The 18,132-nt window shown below is 40.4% G+C and overlaps 1 protein-coding gene and 1 long non-coding RNA gene across 2 annotated transcripts in view; one reads left to right on the top strand and one right to left on the bottom strand.

Annotated features, from left to right (window-relative positions):
* Positions 1–332: 332 nt before the first annotated feature.
* On the bottom strand, positions 333–10,853 carry LOC121859977. Its single transcript, XR_006087796.1, has 3 exons — positions 10,753–10,853; positions 2,657–2,660; positions 333–344 (listed from the first exon to the last, which is right to left on the bottom strand). It is a non-coding gene; the product is annotated as an uncharacterized LOC121859977 (long non-coding RNA).
* Positions 2,983–18,132, top strand: part of LOC121859975 (sodium-independent sulfate anion transporter-like) — a 102,284-nt gene continuing 87,134 nt past the window's right edge. Inside the window, 2 exon segments of the mRNA XM_042356956.1 lie at positions 2,983–3,118; positions 16,878–16,935. Of these exon segments, the coding sequence (XP_042212890.1) occupies positions 3,099–3,118; positions 16,878–16,935 (78 nt within the window). The 5' untranslated portion in view covers positions 2,983–3,098.

Genomic DNA, 18,132 nt, shown 5'->3' with positions numbered 1-18,132 from the left:
TAAATGTAATGGGGGAGTGTTTGTCTTTGTGAGATAAGATGATGCGATTCATAGTATAGAGTCGAAATGAGATGTGTAATTTAGACTCTAAGAAAACTATCCTCAACACCCAGAAACATTCCAGGGATGTGAACTAGTGTCTGTCTAAGCAAGGTGCATAGTTTAGACTCTCGGAAATTTTTCCCAATAACCGGAAAAATTCCGGGGATGTGGGCATTTTTCCGGGTTTGAGAAAGTTGTCTCGTTACCTGGAAAAGCTGTGCAATAACTGTTCCGGCTAACGGGGATATAATTGTACTGTACTGTACTTAAGTATCAGCAGTAAAGTTGGGTACAGTACTGTACTGATTCATCTGTACAATACTGTATGCTTCAGCAGCATATTTTGATGACATTGTATCATTAGGGTTACAGTTACTCAAAATTTGTATGATTGAACAACTTACTTCCCTGTTATATAAGAATTAGTTTAAGAGGTTTTGCAAGGAGTTTGTGTAGCAAATATCTGTCTGCTTATAGCTTGAGGATGCAGGTCATACAGTGTTGTTTAAAGTCAGACAAATGACCCTGTTTTGTCCAGGATATTACCTTTTAGGTTGCTCAGAAAAATGTTACTTCCTTAAAGGTGTCAGGGTCTTAGGATCTAGAATTGTTTGGAGCCAAAACTGAGACTGGATAACTGTTCCACCCATGAGGCTAATACTATACTGTACCTACTGTATTGTATTTGGATGATGCTTGGTCACAAGTTCCTTTTAAGTTGTTTAGAGCCAGACCTGAGGTCAACTGTTACATTGATGTCTTACTCAGGAAGTTAGTACACATTGAATGAGATTAAACATATCCAGAAGATTGTTACTGAGATGCACATCTAACATGTTACAGTTTTGAGGTAGGTTATGGATTACAGGTACACTCACCCAGTCAAGTAATGAAAGAATAGGAAGCCTGTAAGGACCTTGAGGCTATTGAGCTGGCATAAACAACTACTTCATCAGCAAGTATGTAAGATATTTTATACACATACAGTAGTAGTTATGTTTTATTGTTCTTTGTATGATCCAGGGTATATTTTTGACGTGCTTTGTACATTAGCAACCATTCCAGTTATACCGGGAACATGTGCTCTAATATTAACAGTACACTTTGCTGAGTGTACCAACAATCGAAAAATTGGTTTATATGAAATTTATTTCTTTTGTATTGTTAAATGCTGATTATTGTGAAAGGTGATGCCAAATTAATAAAGGATATATACAATCATGGTACTGACTGTATTTATCACATACTGTACATGTACTTATTTATAGCAACTTGTCCTGTGCCCAACCATTAGCAGTAGCAACAGGCATGTTTCAAAGGGTATTATATTAGCTTTGATAATTACTGGTAACAGCAGTTGTAATTGAAACATATGAAACATATTGGGTTATTTTACTTTTAACACATAGAAACATTGCCAAGTTATTAGTAAAGATGATGCAGGGGTCAAAATTCCTAGTTCCAAAATGTAGTATCTTATTACAGTATTGTATTATGGTTTGGATATATATATATATATATATATATATATATATATATATATATATATATATATATATATATATATATATATATATATATATATATATATATATATATATCAATCGCCTCATGGTTCATGTGTAGGGATCCCCCCGTATTCCTAGAGGCACTGGGTTTGGTCTTGGGTGAATATTTATCGATCAAATGGGTCACTTTACTAGTTATGATATTCAGCGTAATGTCTGCGTTCTTGTGCCTTAATGAGTCAGGCGAGTTGATACCCCTCATCTTGTTGTAATTTCCCTTGTAATATTTGCACCTTGGCCTGGCCTTATCTTGAATTAGGTAACAGTTAAATCTAAATGACAAAACTACTGTACATGGTGACTGGCGCCAACTGGGGCAAGGTGTTCCAGTTTAGCCACCATACACTCCTCGTTTGTTATGATGAGGTTTTGTGGCTTGGGTGTTTGCTCCCCTCTGTAATGTGTCGGGTCTCTAACATGTTGGAACAGAAAATTATCTCTCAGAGTTTCTACAAAAAGAGTAGCAGGGTTATTCAAGTCATTTGGGGTGCAACTCGTTTCTCCAGTCGATGTCGCCTTAGTTAAAGTCCCCCATGATAAGGAAGTGGCTAGGGTTGAGCATCGCTGCATTGTCTATTAAGGATCTTAATTTCCTTTGATTTAGTGGGCCACAGCTTGGGTATCTGTAGATACACCCGACGATAAGGAAGTCCCCTCCCTTTAATTTAATTTTACACCACTTGGACTCTTCAAAAATATACTCTCCCTGTACCCTCGCCTGGCTTGCTGTAAGGTCTTGCGTAGCATAGATAACCACACCCCTCTTGCAAGTTTCTTGAGAAAGGTTCGTAAATGAGTCATATCCAGCAATCCTGAACTCATTCCTCTGGGTCGATTCTCCTGTTCTTGTACAACAGTTCTACAACTCCTACACTATCTGGTTGGTGTACCTTCAGTAGTGTTTCAAACCCCTCTCTCTTATCAAGGAACGTAGCTACAACCCGCTACACTGGAAGACAAAAGTTAGCTTCTCGCCGAGAAGCTAACTTCCTGGCTGAGCATCATCTATCTCTTTCTTTTTCTCTTGTGTCAGTGAGAAGTGATACCACCCTCAGTATCAAGACCTGACTGAATTACTCATAATAGGCAACCTGTACTCCAAGGTTTGTCAATAAATTTGTGAAACTAAAAAAACTAATAGAAGACCTAAAGGAAGGTCATCGTCAGTGGATGTGAAGGACAGCCATTGTTTACTAACATAAGGCAGCATTCACTAGATCTTATAAAACTAGCCGCTGGTCATGTAAGTATAGTAATTATTGCCATATAGACAAATATTTTCCATGAAAAAAATATGCCTTTATAATTTATCTAAAAGGATATATTTAACAAACATTTTTGTATTATTATTTAAAGTACTTGTAGCAGATGCCGGGCCCGGTAGCTCTAGCCAGGTGTCAGCTGCACCGAGCTCATGGTACATTTAGTGATAATATCGTGTAAACTAACTTTTACTGTCATGGCCAAGATAAACTGTACCCTTACTTCATGATCTGCCCTAAGTTAAGGTAGGTGAAGTAGTAGTTAGGTCTCTGATAGGTTATAATATATATATATATATATATATATATATATTGTCTGAATCATTGGTATCTGAAGAGTAGCAACGTTATAACGAGACAACGTTGTCTGGGACAACATTAAACGAGGACTTACTTTATTCCACATCATAATCGTGCTGTCGTCCACTGATTCGAAAACAGCTGAAAAGAATGTTAATTGATAAGTCAGACATGAATGCCCACTTGTGAAGCTATGTTGTGAATCATGGATCAACTTGTGCTTCTCCAGGTGATTTCGAATAGAGTTTGAAATTATTGCTTCTTGAAATTTGCCTACACTTGATGTTAAACTGATTGGACGGTAGTTAGAGGATAGTGATCTATCTCCCTTTTTGAAAATCGGTATTACATTCGCAAACATGGTAGAAAACAATTTCCTACCTCAAGAGTAAACTTAATCCCTTCTCTACGGACAGACAATTTTATTCAGCTCAGGCGACACCGTACATAAGGGGTTAGTAGACTATCTCCACTAACCCCTCCACTTTTGATATTTGGGTAACAGTTGAGCAACCAGTTACCACCAGAAGGACTTTATGGAATTACACCAAATTCTCAGATCTTGCTTGGATGATACTAAGTAAGAAAATTTAAATAACAATGAACAGAACCTATTAGAAACTTGCCTAACCAACCTAACCTCACTGCCTAACCATCCTAACCTAACTGCCTGAGAAAATATTGGAAACATAATGTATTGTCCTGCTGCTATATGGCATCATGGAAATTGTGACCAAGTCCCAGGTTGCTGATCTGAATTTCTGCCTCATTTACACACAATTGCAGGGTCTCAGTTGTCTCTCTTACTATTGACAACACAACATATTTAGCCATCCTCACTCTTGATCTGTTTTATTTTTTCTATTCCCTTATTCTCCTATGATGTCACTTGACAATAATATTGAAGCGGGGACTTATCTGTGTCACCTACCATGCCTCTGTGTCACCTACCATGCCTCTGTGTTACCTACCATACCTCTGTGTCACCTACCATACCTCTGTGTCACCTACTATGCATTTGTGTCTCCTACTATGATGCTTTATTCTTTGCCTGCATTGCTGGTAAATGTTACTTTTTTACATTTAGTAATTACATGTACATCTATATTGGTAAAAAAAAATATTTTTGTATTTTGTGGGAGGGGGAAGTGCCTCGATAAGTCGGAAGTTGCGATAACTCGGCAAGATCAGAGCCCCATATGTGCCGAGTTAGCGAGGGTTTACCGTGCTTGTAAAATAAAGAAGCTGTATGCCAGCCAATGATACCATGCTAAATGTTCAATTTTTAATGTGAACAGGAATGTTTCATAGACACTTACATAGAAACAGCAATTTTAGAAATTTTTTGTATAGTAGATGATAAATTCTTTGTTATTGTTAAGAATATTCCTACAAAGGACAAGGCTTTGCAATTTTCAAAAATTATGTTTGGTATTACTGTACACATGAATATTTCCTATTGTTTTTCCCTTACACACAAACACATCCAGGTTATGTTAGGTTTAATTATGGGTATTTATTTATTTTTTATTTTATTTTTTCACCACTTATCAGCGTATTACTCGTTCAGGCGGTTGATCTACCTAGTGTTATTACAGGAGGAAACTAGAGTCTGGGATACCTATGGTGTTTGACGATGAGGGTCACTATGGAGGAATACACTCTTCTTACATGTGTCTGGGCCAAGCAGGACTCAAACCCTTAATGGGAGATACGGTACAAGCATTGCTGCTGTACCACCAACAGTCAATACAGTACAGTACTTGATGTCTGTGTACGAGGAACACCTTCATACTTTTGCGTGATATCACTTTTACGGTTATTTGTGTCTGGAAGGCAAAAGTAACAAGCTTCCCCATGTTGGTTTCTTGTTTGAACTTTTATAAAAAATTGATGCTTTCATTTTTAAAGATTAAAATACTATATACGTACATGAAAACTTTAATATTTATATTAGGCTAGGCTAGGAAGGTGAGGTTAGTTTGGTCAGTTTGTTTCATTTTATGAATAATAAATTATGAAATGAAGCTCAGTTAGAAATGATTGAACAGTTGCGATTTGATTTGACTTGTTTACTTTACTTGTCAAATGTGATGGAGAGTGTTTATATAATACAGTACAGCAGTAAGATTCCACCGAATGGGAATTAATTTTGACCCTTGCAGTCAGTGGACACACAATGTACGTCCTTATGAAATACTGCTCTGTGACATTGGTGGAATACCCTCATGTCCCACTAGTGTAGTTATACATATTACCACGGCACTCTGATGTCCCACTAGTTGTATTACCACTAATATTTACTCTCGTGTGTATTATTCTTACCTGAGGCACAAGAATCACTTTGCTGGGTGCTTTTGACTCATGTTATAGGGTTTTGATAAGGTTTTAACTCATTTTAAACAAACAAGTGATGGGAAGACTGACACTGAAGGGGACACTCAAAGGATTCAGCAGTTGTTCGGTGTCCTGATGTTACTCAAAGTAGTCCATCACTGTTGCGTTAGTGTGTTGTTAATATTTTATTTTATTTTTTTCAAAATTATTATTTTTCTCTTAACTCATCAACAACATATAAGCAAAACAACACATAGTTTGGCAACATATATTGACAAATACAGTACCCTACTTGTATATTGTACAGTACTTGTAAAGTACTGTACTGTACAGTGTACTCTAGTTTGAAGTTGAATCTGAAGCTAAAGTGCATCTACAGGCCTAGAGTAGTTCCATGCTGCATTCAGTAATCATAAACCGTGCATGTGTTCAGTTGTCTCCCACTAACAGGCGTGTAGAGCCAAAATTTTGGGGGGCAAGGAAAATTTGCCCAAATTTTAAGTTGCATAAAGCTAGGTGTTCCTGTGTCACAATCCACTGAGGAACCTTTTCACCAAAAGTGAAGTGACTGGAGTTGATGCCAGGACACAACATTGTCGATTTGGTCCTTATGACACGATACTTCTTTGTGTATGTTGACCCCGACCATGGTGTGTTAGGGGTGTCATTAAGACTGAGTGAGTCTTTAAGATAACCTCACTACTGTGGTCATAAATGCCATGCTTATTATCTACGGAGCTGCCGTAGTAGCGCAACACCCTAAGTGGTACCAGTACAAGATTTAATTATCCTTTAGTTATTTACATACTGTACTGGGTGACCAAGTTGTTTAGTCACCTTAGCTTCTGAAAAATATTTGATTACCCAACTACTTCTCCAAGGTGTATCAATCAGACATGTTGCCAGATTTTTCACAGTAAAAAATCAGATATGTGGCCAGACATCTCACTTTGTGTGAGATGAATGAAGGATTATAGAAATGTCAATGAAGGGTTGAGAGGAAATAAAGAGACCCTTACTAGAGAAATGTCGGAGGCAATATAAAAGGATTAAATCAACAGGTATACAAGTATCCACTCTTTCTTACTCATACCTCATCTTCATCTCCCATATACAGTACAATACTGTACTGTGTACACTACTGTACAAAGTAAGTTAAGTATTTTGAGACCATCTTCACCAGTTTAGGGGTCAGTTTTGATGGTCGTTCTTAGTGGTCAACTGATAATAAAAGGTCTGTGTTGACTTTCAGACAGCTCAAAAAAATATTCATAGGCCTTTGCTCTTACTGATATACTGTACTGCACAGTAAAGTATGTACAGTATAGTACATATAAAATAGTTTTCATCTGTATGGTGGAAAGTCTTGTCCTATCTTATCGCTGCATCTTTTATGAACACCCAGCCTTTTTTGTATGTCTACTTAAAAAAAAACAGGGCATTTTTTTTTCTGGGTGACAAGCTAATTGTGCCCTTCTGGCCAACCCCCTGATTTTTTTAATTGACTACAGTACATCACAGGTCTATATCTGGTGAGCCTTATTATCCCCATCATGACCACCATTACATAAACCATAAATACTCATTATTATTATAGGCGAGTAATGCCACAAGTTGCCCCTTTCCATAATGATGTGGAGCCGATAACACTGAGAATGTTGCTTACATCTTTCCTGTGTGAGAGAGACATCCTCCCATCCATTAAAGAAACACCAGACACAATATAGGTCGTAACCAAGAATAGACCAACCGCCCGAATGGCTGGCTGGACACATCACCAACTGAGGCAAGCTTCGTGGGTGACAGACTTTTGCTGATATAAAAAAGTAAATGTTTAATGCGAGCTCAAATTAATGTCTTCCATTTGTACATAGAGGAAACAAAGAATTAATAAGCTATATCAGTTAAACATTAGGTTAAATTATAATAAACCATAGTGGAGACATTTACTCAGTAATGTATATGGTACTGTACAGTATACACTTACAGTATATATTAGTGAGAATGTGAGAAGCTCGTGCTGTGGAAGGAATAGAAGTGTTGATATATTACATGAAATAAATCGACCAAATAAAAAAGAAAAAAATTTAGTCTTAATAATAAAAAACAAACCATTTGAGCAGATATTTCCATATTTGATGAGATATTCAAAATGTTGATGAAAATTTGTGAAAAGCTAATTCACTGAGATACTGTATAGTTGTTGTGTGTTAGCCAAGCTTATAAGTCCGGAGTTGACTACATTGTTGAGTACAGTACAGTACTGGTACCGACTGTATTAGGTAGTCACCAGTCATCACAGTTCAAAGTTTAAATTTATTTAGGTTTGTCATAGAAAATTTTTGCTTTCATAATTCTGTATATGTTGACATAAACAACAACATTCTTTAAACCTTTAGTTTTGAAAATTTGCAATTATTATACACTGGTGCACCATCTCTCAACATATTATACACTGGTGCACCATCTCTCAACATATTATACACTGGTGCACCATCTCTCAACATATTATACACTGGTGCACCATCTCTCAACATATTATACACTGGTGCACCATCTCTCAACATATTATACACTGGTGCACTATCTCTCAACATATTATACACTGGTGCACCATCTCTCAACATATTATACACTGGTGCACCATCTCTCAACATATTATACACTGGTGCACCATCTCTCAACATATTATACACTGGTGCACATCTCTCAACATATTATACACTGGTGCACCATCTCTCAACATATTATACACTGGTGCACCATCTCTCAACATATTATACACTGGTGCACTATCTCTCAACATATTATACACTGGTGCACCATCTCTCAACATATTATACACTGGTGCACCATCTCTCAACATATTATACACTGGTGCACCATCTCTCAACATATTATACACTGGTGCACTATCTTTCAACATATTATACACTGGTGCACCATCTCTCAACATATTATACACTGGTGCACCATCTCTCAACATATTATACACTGGTGCACCATCTCTCAACATATTATACACTGGTGCACCATCTCTCAACATATTATACACTGGTGCACCATCTCTCAACATATTATACACTGGTGCACCATCTCTCAACATATTATACACTGGTGCACCATCTCTCAACATATTATACACTGGTGCACCATCTCTCAACATATACACATTGCACCATCTCTCAACATATTATACACTGGTGCACCATCTCTCAACATATTATACACTGGTGCACCATCTCTCAACATATTATACACTGGTGCACCATCTCTCAACATATTATACACTGGTGCACCATCTCTCAACTATATTATACACTGGTGCACCATCTCTCAACATATATCACTTGCACCATTCTAACATATTATACATGGTGCACCATCTCTCAACATATTATACACTGGTACCATCTCTCAACATATTATACACTGGTGCACCATCTCTCAACATATTATACACTGGTGCACCATCTCTCAACATATTATACACTGGTGCCATCTCTCAACATATTATACACTGGTGCACCATCTCTCACATATATACACTGGTGCACCATCTCTGAATATATTATACACTTACCATCTCTCATATTCTGGTGCACCATCTCTCAACATATTATACACTGGTGCACCATCTCTCAACATATTATACACTGGTGCACCATCTCTCAACATATTCCTGGTGCACCATCTCTCATTACATGGTAGTAGTTGTGTTGTGGTCAGCCTCGTGTGCCCCAAGTTGACTTAGAATGAAACTTGTGTACTCTTGGCTGTGTGGGTTAAAAATTATGTCATGTTTCAATTTCTCTCTTGTCTCAAACAACACATAACTTAAGTTCCAGGCGTTTACTGTACCACCTGTTACTGTACCTTCTATTACTGTACCATCTGTTATTGTGCCACCTGTTACTGTACCTTCTATTACTGTACCATCTGTTATTGTGCCACCTGTTACTGTACCTCTCAATCCCTGTGCTACAACTGCCACTATGACAATACTTCACATAAATCTCATTATCCTAGGTGTTTGGGTCGACAGCGGTGAGTATCCTAACCCAATACATTAAGCCTTTCTCCCCTGGTGTTTGGCCATTTACGTGTTTCCTGTAACCTTGAGGCTCCCATGCTCACGTGTTCCTTGAGGCCCCTATGTTCTCCGAGGCCCCCATGTTCCCCAAGGCTCCTATGCTTACGTGTTCTCTGAGGCTCCCATGCTCACGTGTTCTCTGAGGCTCCCATGCTCACGTGTTCTCTGAGGCTCCCATGCTCACGTGTTCTCTGAGGCTCCCATGCTCACGTGTTCTCTGAGGCTCCCATGCTCACGTGTTCCCTGAGGCTCCCCTACTCACATGATCCCTCCCACCACTGTCATGGGGTGCCTATCCATATGTTCCCTCGAGGCTCAGTAACAGGGAATCTCTTGCGCAGTACAGTATCACCATATTCATTCATCCATTAATTCATTCAGTCTACCCATCATAGCCTTGAGTTTTGCGGGGAGTCTCCTTTCCATATACCCTCCTGCCTCTCCCACACGTCTTCTATAACCCGGGGCTCAGTATGCATTGCCTCTAACTCCGTAACTCGAGCTGTCCCACTCACATATATTCCACCCTGTTTTATAAATTGCTCTCCCAAATAATATCTTTTCTCTCTTCCTCCCAGTAATAATGATCTGTTTTATATACGTCTCTACCAAGTTTGGGAAAATCAGATTTATTTTTGTAAAAAGAAAAATAAATAACTAAATAAAAGTGATGGATGAAATAGAAAAACAAAACAAAGTAATGTTGTAAAAGAAACACGTATGGAAACTATAGATCATTGTGTGGGTGAGGGAGTGAGGCAATGTTGGAGGATGTGAGGGAGGTGTGGTGTGGTGTGGGAGAAGGGAGGCAGTGTTGGAGGATGTGAGGAGAAAGGGCGACTGTTGGAGGTGATGAGGGAGGTGTCGTGTTGGTGAGAGTGAGGCATTGTTGGAGGGTATGAGGGAGGTGTGGTGAGGGAAGAGGGGACAGTGTTGGAGGGCATGAGGGAGGTGTGGTGTTGGTGAGAGTGAGGCAGTGTTGGAGGGTATGAGGAAGAAGGGAGGTACAAAGGAATCCCCGGTCCGCTGCTGAAGGTGACCTCAACCGCAACTCCTGATCAGGACTAACTTGGTGCTGCGGCAGGGGAGGTGGGGAGATTCAAAGGGGAGGTTAATATGGGAGGGGAGGAAGATTTTAATCATTTAGAACAGTGCTACTCAAAGTGTGGTCCGCGGACCGGTGCCGGTCCGTGAGCCATCGTCTGCCGGTACGCGGAGAGTTTTCAGAAAAGAAAGAAACGATAGTCACGTTCCACATGTGCCGGGACATCTGACTCGGTCTTTTTTTTTTTTACATTTTCATTGTAGTTTTTATATTTATTATGGCTATATTTTCATTTACTCACTCATGTTAAAGTCATTGCTATGCAACTAACGAATGCGATATAATGAACAGCAAAACAGCGAACTGAAATCGTATAACAACACCCTTCATGATGGTGTGGCGTTTGACTCTGTGGGAACCACACCTGGGGGTATCAATAGGGCGCATCACCTTGTGTTGCCAGAATTGCCCGTTTCTCGGCCACCAGTTACGCCATATCCACCCAAAACATAAATCTTTTATTTTAAGTATGGTAGTTATTTAATTTCGGATAAAATAAATGTATGCATCCATTAAAGAAATAGCCGATTTTTTTACTATGCGTGCCAGCCGTGAAGGGTGTCACACAGCTGGCAACCCTGCTATTCCACACGTGTGGATCAGCAGTCTGTGATGTCAGGTCACAGGTCAGTGGTTAGTTACCATCAAGAAGTGGAACAAGAGCATCATACGGGTATCTGCGTGTTTGTCATTTGGGACCCCATCCCAACCCACTTTTATATTCATTATATTTTTCCTTTATAAAATAATATTACTACGAATGTTCAAATAATATTTTCTCTGATCGTAAACAATTAATTGTATGGCACAAATATGGTACTGGTCCCTGGCACACTGGGAAGACTTGTTACGTCAATGATGATTGGCCTTAGAATGAATAAGACATCATGTCTTCATGTTTAGTACAGATAGTCTCAAAATGCCCTGAAATAGGACATATCTCAAAAGATTTTCCGGGGGGCAATAGGCCCCGGGATTGGCTCGCTTCGCTCGCCGGTCCGTGGCACATTGAAAAAAAACCATGCCAGTCCGCCACATCAGATAGTTTGAGAAGCGCTGATTTAGAACATCTCTGTATATATAAACACGACTTCCTCTACCAAATACGATGGAATATACTTATTATTCAGCTGTAAATTGGTTTAGAAATTCCAAGTGGATAAGGGAGTTATTCTTCCACTTTCAATTGACCAAGAAAGATGAGATGAAGAACTTTCGTACAGTTTCCTGGACCCCAAAAAAAAAATGATGTTCTTATTACTAAAATTAACTCAGCTGTGCTTGCCTCACATTTCGGAAAATTCCAAACCGGACCCAGGCACTTATTTTCCTACTGTACACACCTTTACCTTGAACCAAGTCATGTGACTTGAACATAAGAAACACAAGAAAGTGGGATACTGCAGGAGGCCGACTGGCCCATACAGGGCAGATCTCTTTCACACCCATCCCAGCACTTCCATGTGCCTATCCAACTTCGTCTTGAAGCTCCCTAGCGTCCCCGATCCTACTATAGCACTCGGTAGCCTATTCCACATATCCACAACTCTATTACCAAACCAGTGCTTGCCTATATCCTTTCTGAATCGGAATTTATCTAATTTAAAGCCATTTGTTCTAGTTATTTCGTTATTACTGAGCTTCAGAACATCTTCCATTTTACCCTTGCTAATCCCACTTACCCACTTGTACACCTCTATCATATCTCCCCTATCTCTACGCCTCTCTAATGAATGTAAGCCTAAGCTTTTCAGTCTTTCTTCATATGGAAGGTTTCTAATATTATGGATCATTTTTGTCATTCTTCTTTGTACTCTCTCCAAAGAATCTATGTCCATTCTATAATAAGGACACCAGAATTGAACCGCATAATCCATGTGTGGCCTCACTAATGCTAGGTAAAGTTTCAAGATAACGTCAGCAGTTCTGTTACTCACACTCCTAGATATGAACCCAAGAATCCTGTTTGCCCTTGTTGCGAACGCTAGTACATTGTTTTCTAGGTTTCAAGTCGTTGCTAACAAATACACCTAGATCTTTTTCACAATCTGAGTTTTCTATTTCCGTGTTACCTAGTTTATACTTAACGTTTGTATTCGTCTTCCCTATCTGTAGTACCTTGCATTTATCAGTATTAAAATTCATTTGCCAGTCTACTGACCACTCATGTAAGGTATCTAGATCTCTTTGTAGGTGTTCAAAGTCACTGTCTGAATTTATCACTCTCCCCATTTTGGTATCATCTGCAAATTTACTAATCCTACTAGTTATACCTATTACAGATCCCTGGGGAACTCCGCTTTTGACCGCGCCCCAGTCTGACTTAAATCCATTTATGGTGACTCTTTGTTTCCTACCAGTTAACCATGACCTTTGACCTAATCCATTTTAATAATGATCCACCTATTCCATGTGCTTCTACCTTCCTTATCAATCTCTCATGAGGGACTCTATCGAATGCTTTACTGAAATCTAAATAAATTATATCATATGACTTATTAATTATCTACCGCTTCATATACTTCTGAGAAAAAGCTAAGCAAATTTGTGAGACAAGAACGTCCCTGGGTGAACCAGTGCTGAGAAGAATGAATTAAGTTGAATGTTTCAAGGTGGCTTCTGATTTTTGTAGCAATAATTGACTCTAGCAACTTGCCTATGATTGACGTGAGACTAATGGGACGGTAATTTGATGCAATTGATTTATCACCTTTTTTGAAAATCGGAACTACATTTGCAAGTTTCCAAGCTTCTGGCACTAGGCCCGATTCTAATGACTTATTAAATAAAACTGCTAATGGATTACTCAACTCATCTCTACATTCTTTTAATATTCTAGCATATACCTCGTCTGGACCAGGCGATTTATGAGACTTAGCATAATCCATTTTACAGAAAATTCCACCACAAATCTTTCCCTACCTACACTAACACCCAACCTTAGTTGATCATAAATCCTCGTTGTATTAACATCTGTTGTGTCTTGCACTTTGTTCTTCATTTTGAACTCCGAAGACTGACTATTAGACATCTTAGTGGCGCTTGTGTATAAGACAGCAAGTTACTGTCGATCGTTTCTCTCCAAAGGGTGAGTTAAATTAGCCATCTACAAGTATGGTACAACTCTAGCCATTTTCAGGTCAACAGCTGTAATACCAACACTGAGGACAGATGTACCATATGACCAAGTGGTGTAGCAATCACTGAAGAGCATACACACAGGTTTAGTAGAGTTTTGCACACCTCACTGACTTTACCTGTCACATGCTAGCAATATTTGGACTTGGGTGAAATTGGTAACTATGAGCGCGACCACGTAATTTATTAATAAGTGATGGAGGATTGATGGCCAGGAAGGTATTAACATGTTCAGAAACGTTGTGATTTAACTCGAGTTTTTTTTTTATCTGATCTGGTTTATGTTCATAGTTCATCTGATCTTTCCATCGCTTGAACTTTATCTTATGTTGATCACGTCTGTGCAGTGGTGATCCAGGGCTCTTGTTATTTGGTGCTAGACTGTCAAGAATGGGTAGAAATGGGGTCTTAATTTAGGATACTCCCAGCAACAGTTGTGGTGGTACGGTTTTTTTTGGTATAATAATCTAACGATCTGACGAAGTTTAATTATGTTAAGAGAGAGTTAAGCATGTTTACGCTGACCCTTTATACCGGTAGAGGATTTTTAGTCACGCGCCATCTGCGTAAGCGCTATATTGTCGGTCAGTGATGCACGAGACGTCATGTGGAAGTAGAAGAATAGAATGTGGTAGGTTATTTTGACAATGTTCAGTGATGGAAAAAGATGTTAACCTTACATGACCAACATCAGCCTCGCTGATACTCCACTTTGCTGTGCTCAAAAAGCAAAACAAAACAAAATAGGAAAGTGTTTGTATCAGAATTGTGGTTGTGACTGCTGATTGGATGGTCCCGTTAATACGTCATAGTTGTGTGTAGATCACACCAATTTTAACATTGCTCGAGGTTCGTTTATTGACACCAATAAAAAAAAGGACACTTGAACAACTTGGTCTAATAAAGTGTGCAGGCACATGGCTCAGTTTTGGGTGTATGGGTAGTCACTGGCACTTGCTTGTGTGTTTAATTTATGGTCATCGCTCACCCTTCGGCCTCCACTCTATACCTTGGTCGTGGTCAAGCAGGAACACGTCCCTCATACTATTATAGGTGCGGACGAGGGACCTATTATACAGTAAGTCACCTTTTGTCGCATAATATGAAAACTCTGTACTGTATATACGTTAAAAAGTTATTTTTTTTAATAAAAGAAAGATTTACAACCACCATCATTTAATATCAAAAATTAAGTTAAGAATATTGTTTGATTTGTCTAGTGGGAATGAAGACTCCTAGACCACTGATAAAAACCATCCAGCCATGGTGTGTGAATATCAAATTTTCGCCGGAAAACAGACTGAATAACAAACAGACAGTTGTCATTGAGGTGGTGCATCAGCTTCACCAAGGAGAGTGTATATCATTACCATTGTTGTTTCTTTCATGGGGAGGATGCCTCTTACTCTGGCTACCAAAGTATTATTGTACCCTCAACTTTGACATACTTTCCACCTATTGTTTCTTCTCTGTTGCTAGGATTTTAAAATCAAGTTATTGAAGATGTACAGGATACCACCGTGGCACCTTTAGGTATATTGATATAATTTAGGAAGATTGCTGTCACCTCCTATGATTGATCATATCTGGGACTCCATTTAAAGGGCTTTATGACCAAGAAATTCACATTTTACATTTCATAAGCTATAGAAGAAAGTAGTCACTAAAAATGCAGCAGCTGCCGTGTGTTGTGCTGTTATGGCGGGTGGGCAGCAAGGTGGGCAAGCTGGCGCGGCGCCACCAATTAGGTCAGGTGGTCCCCTGCCTCCACAAGAAGTCATTTTAACACTCATGAACTGCAAGATGCAACTCAGAGACTTCATTATTGAGCAGATTGTAGTGAAAGCTGAGAAGCTCCATTCTAGTGAGACATAAAGCCACAAACTGGTTGTGGACCCTAGTCCCACACGCCATCGGGGTCAGTGGTGGTGTTGTAACAGAAGACTCACTTGGAGACCACTCATGACGACGCTGACCTTATAAAACCCCAGCAAGTAGTAGATGTAGTTGACCAGGAGGATGGTGGTGGTAACTTGCGTGTCTCTCACCACTATGTCCTAGGTTCGAGTCTTAGACACGTGGTGAAGGGTGTTATCCAGTGTGACACGACCAAACATTACAGGTTTCCTCCGGGTACAGTACTCCGGTTTCCACCTGTATTAACACTGGACAATAAAATTCATAACAAAGAACAATTAACTGCCCGAACGTTTAAAGGTGAAATGATAAATTAAGATTCCATGCACTGTTTGTAATTTGCGAAGAAACCTTTTCCCAGCGACCCATTATACACATGGGAGCAACACACCACTAAGATCCCTCACAACACACCACTAAGATCCCTCACAACACCACTAAGATCCCTCACAACACACCACTAAGATCCCTCACAACACACCACTAAGATCCCTCACAACACACCACTAAGATCCCTCACAACACACCACTAAGATCCCTCACAACACACCACTAAGATCCCTCACAACACACCACCACTAAGATCCTCCCACAACACACCACTAAGATCCTCACAACACCACTAAGATCCCTCACAACACACCACTAAGATCCCTCACAACACACCACTAAGATCCCTCACAACACACCACTAAGATCCCTCACAACACACCACTAAGATCCCTCACAACACACCACTAAGATCCCTCACAACACTGTATTGCTTAACTCACCAGACTAATGAAAAACAAAAAACTTGGGTGTTGTGGCCATTAAGGAAAACAAATTTGATTTCATTGGTGGCGGCCATGTTGACGACTATCTTGGACGCCTTTGATAATATATCATACGTGTGTATTAAGGAATCTCATCCTAATTGTGAGAGTTTAAAAAGATTATTCCCTACAATAATAATGTTTTTAGACCCATATAATGTTGAAATAATCACACACACACACACACACACACACACACACACACATTTTGCTAGATTAGAAAGTTGGTGTTCATTTGAGTCCATTAGTTTTGTTTGTGCTGTATTGTTTTATATCTTAATGTGCTAATTGTTGTTACAGGGGGCGGTCACTGGGGGATGGCTGTGACACTCGGCAGCTTTCCTTCCTTCCATCTAAAGTAAGTATACAAGGCCATGATTTGTATTCCTCTTTACTCCTGCTGATAGCGCCAGATCCTGGAGGAGTGTGTGTCCCCCTCATGGTGTTGTCTGTTAGCTCGTAGGACGTCATGTATGGTCGTTGTTGTGGCGGCTGTCGTTGTTGTGGGGTTTTTTTTTTTATCATGTGTTGGGTTGTGGTAGTCCTGGTTGATTGGTTTCATGATTAGGTGTGTGTGTGTGTGTGTGTGTGTGTGTGTGTGTGTGTGTGTGTGTGTGTGTGTGTGTGTGTGTGTGTGTGTGTGTGTGTGTGTGTGTGTGTTATAAGACTCTATCATCCACCTGCAACTCGTCTCTGGGCTTGGTAGTGCAAGTTGTCTGGGCTAAGGATCACTACATATATGAACACTATTACCAGATAGAGTTGGATTCCTCATGTAGGGAGTTGGCATCACTGTTGGCTCTTCATTTCTCCTGTTGGGGTTTCCTTCCTAGTGTGGCGGCCATGATGGGTGGAGACTGTGGTGGTGAGGGTGGTGGTGGTGAGGGAGGAGGGGTGGTGGTGAGGGAGATGTGGAGGGGTGGTGATGGTGAGGGTGGTGGTGGTGGTGGTGAGGGAGGTGGTTGGGGAGAGATGTGGAGGGTGGTGATGGTGAGGGAGGTATGGAAGGGGTGGTGGTGTGGGAGGTGGTGGTGGTGAGGGTGGTGGTGATGGTGAGGGAGTTATGGAGGGGTGGTGGTGATGGTGAGGGGAGGTATGGAGGGGGTGGTGGTGAGGGAGTTATGGAGGGGGTGGTGGTGATGGTGAGGGTATGGAGGGTGGTGGTGGTGGGGAGTTATGGAGGGGGTGGTGGGAGGTGGTGGTGAGGAGGAGGGGTGGTGGTGAGGAGATGTGGAGGGTGGGGATGGTGAGGAGATGTGGAGGGTGGTGGTGATGGTGGGGAGGTATGGAAGGTGGTGGTGGTGTGGGGAGGTGGTGGTGGTGGTGGGGGATGTGGAGGGTGGTGGTGAGGTGGTGGTGGTGGTGGGGGGTTGTGGAGGGGTGGTGATGGTGGGGGAGGTATGGAAGGGGGTGGTGGTGTGGGAGGTGGTGGTGGTGAGGGAGGTATGGAAGGGGTGGTGGTGTGGGAGGTGGTGGTGGTGAGGGAGGTGGTGGTGATGGTGAGTTATGGAGGTGGTGGTGATGGTGAGGTATGGAGGTGGTGGTGTGGGAGGTG

The sequence above is a fragment of the Homarus americanus genome, unplaced genomic scaffold (assembly GCF_018991925.1).
Source record: "Homarus americanus isolate GMGI-L3 unplaced genomic scaffold, GMGI_Hamer_2.0 scaffold38393, whole genome shotgun sequence".
Classification (NCBI taxonomy): Eukaryota; Metazoa; Arthropoda; class Malacostraca; order Decapoda; family Nephropidae; genus Homarus; species Homarus americanus.
This window is presented reverse-complemented; position numbering and strand designations above follow the sequence as displayed.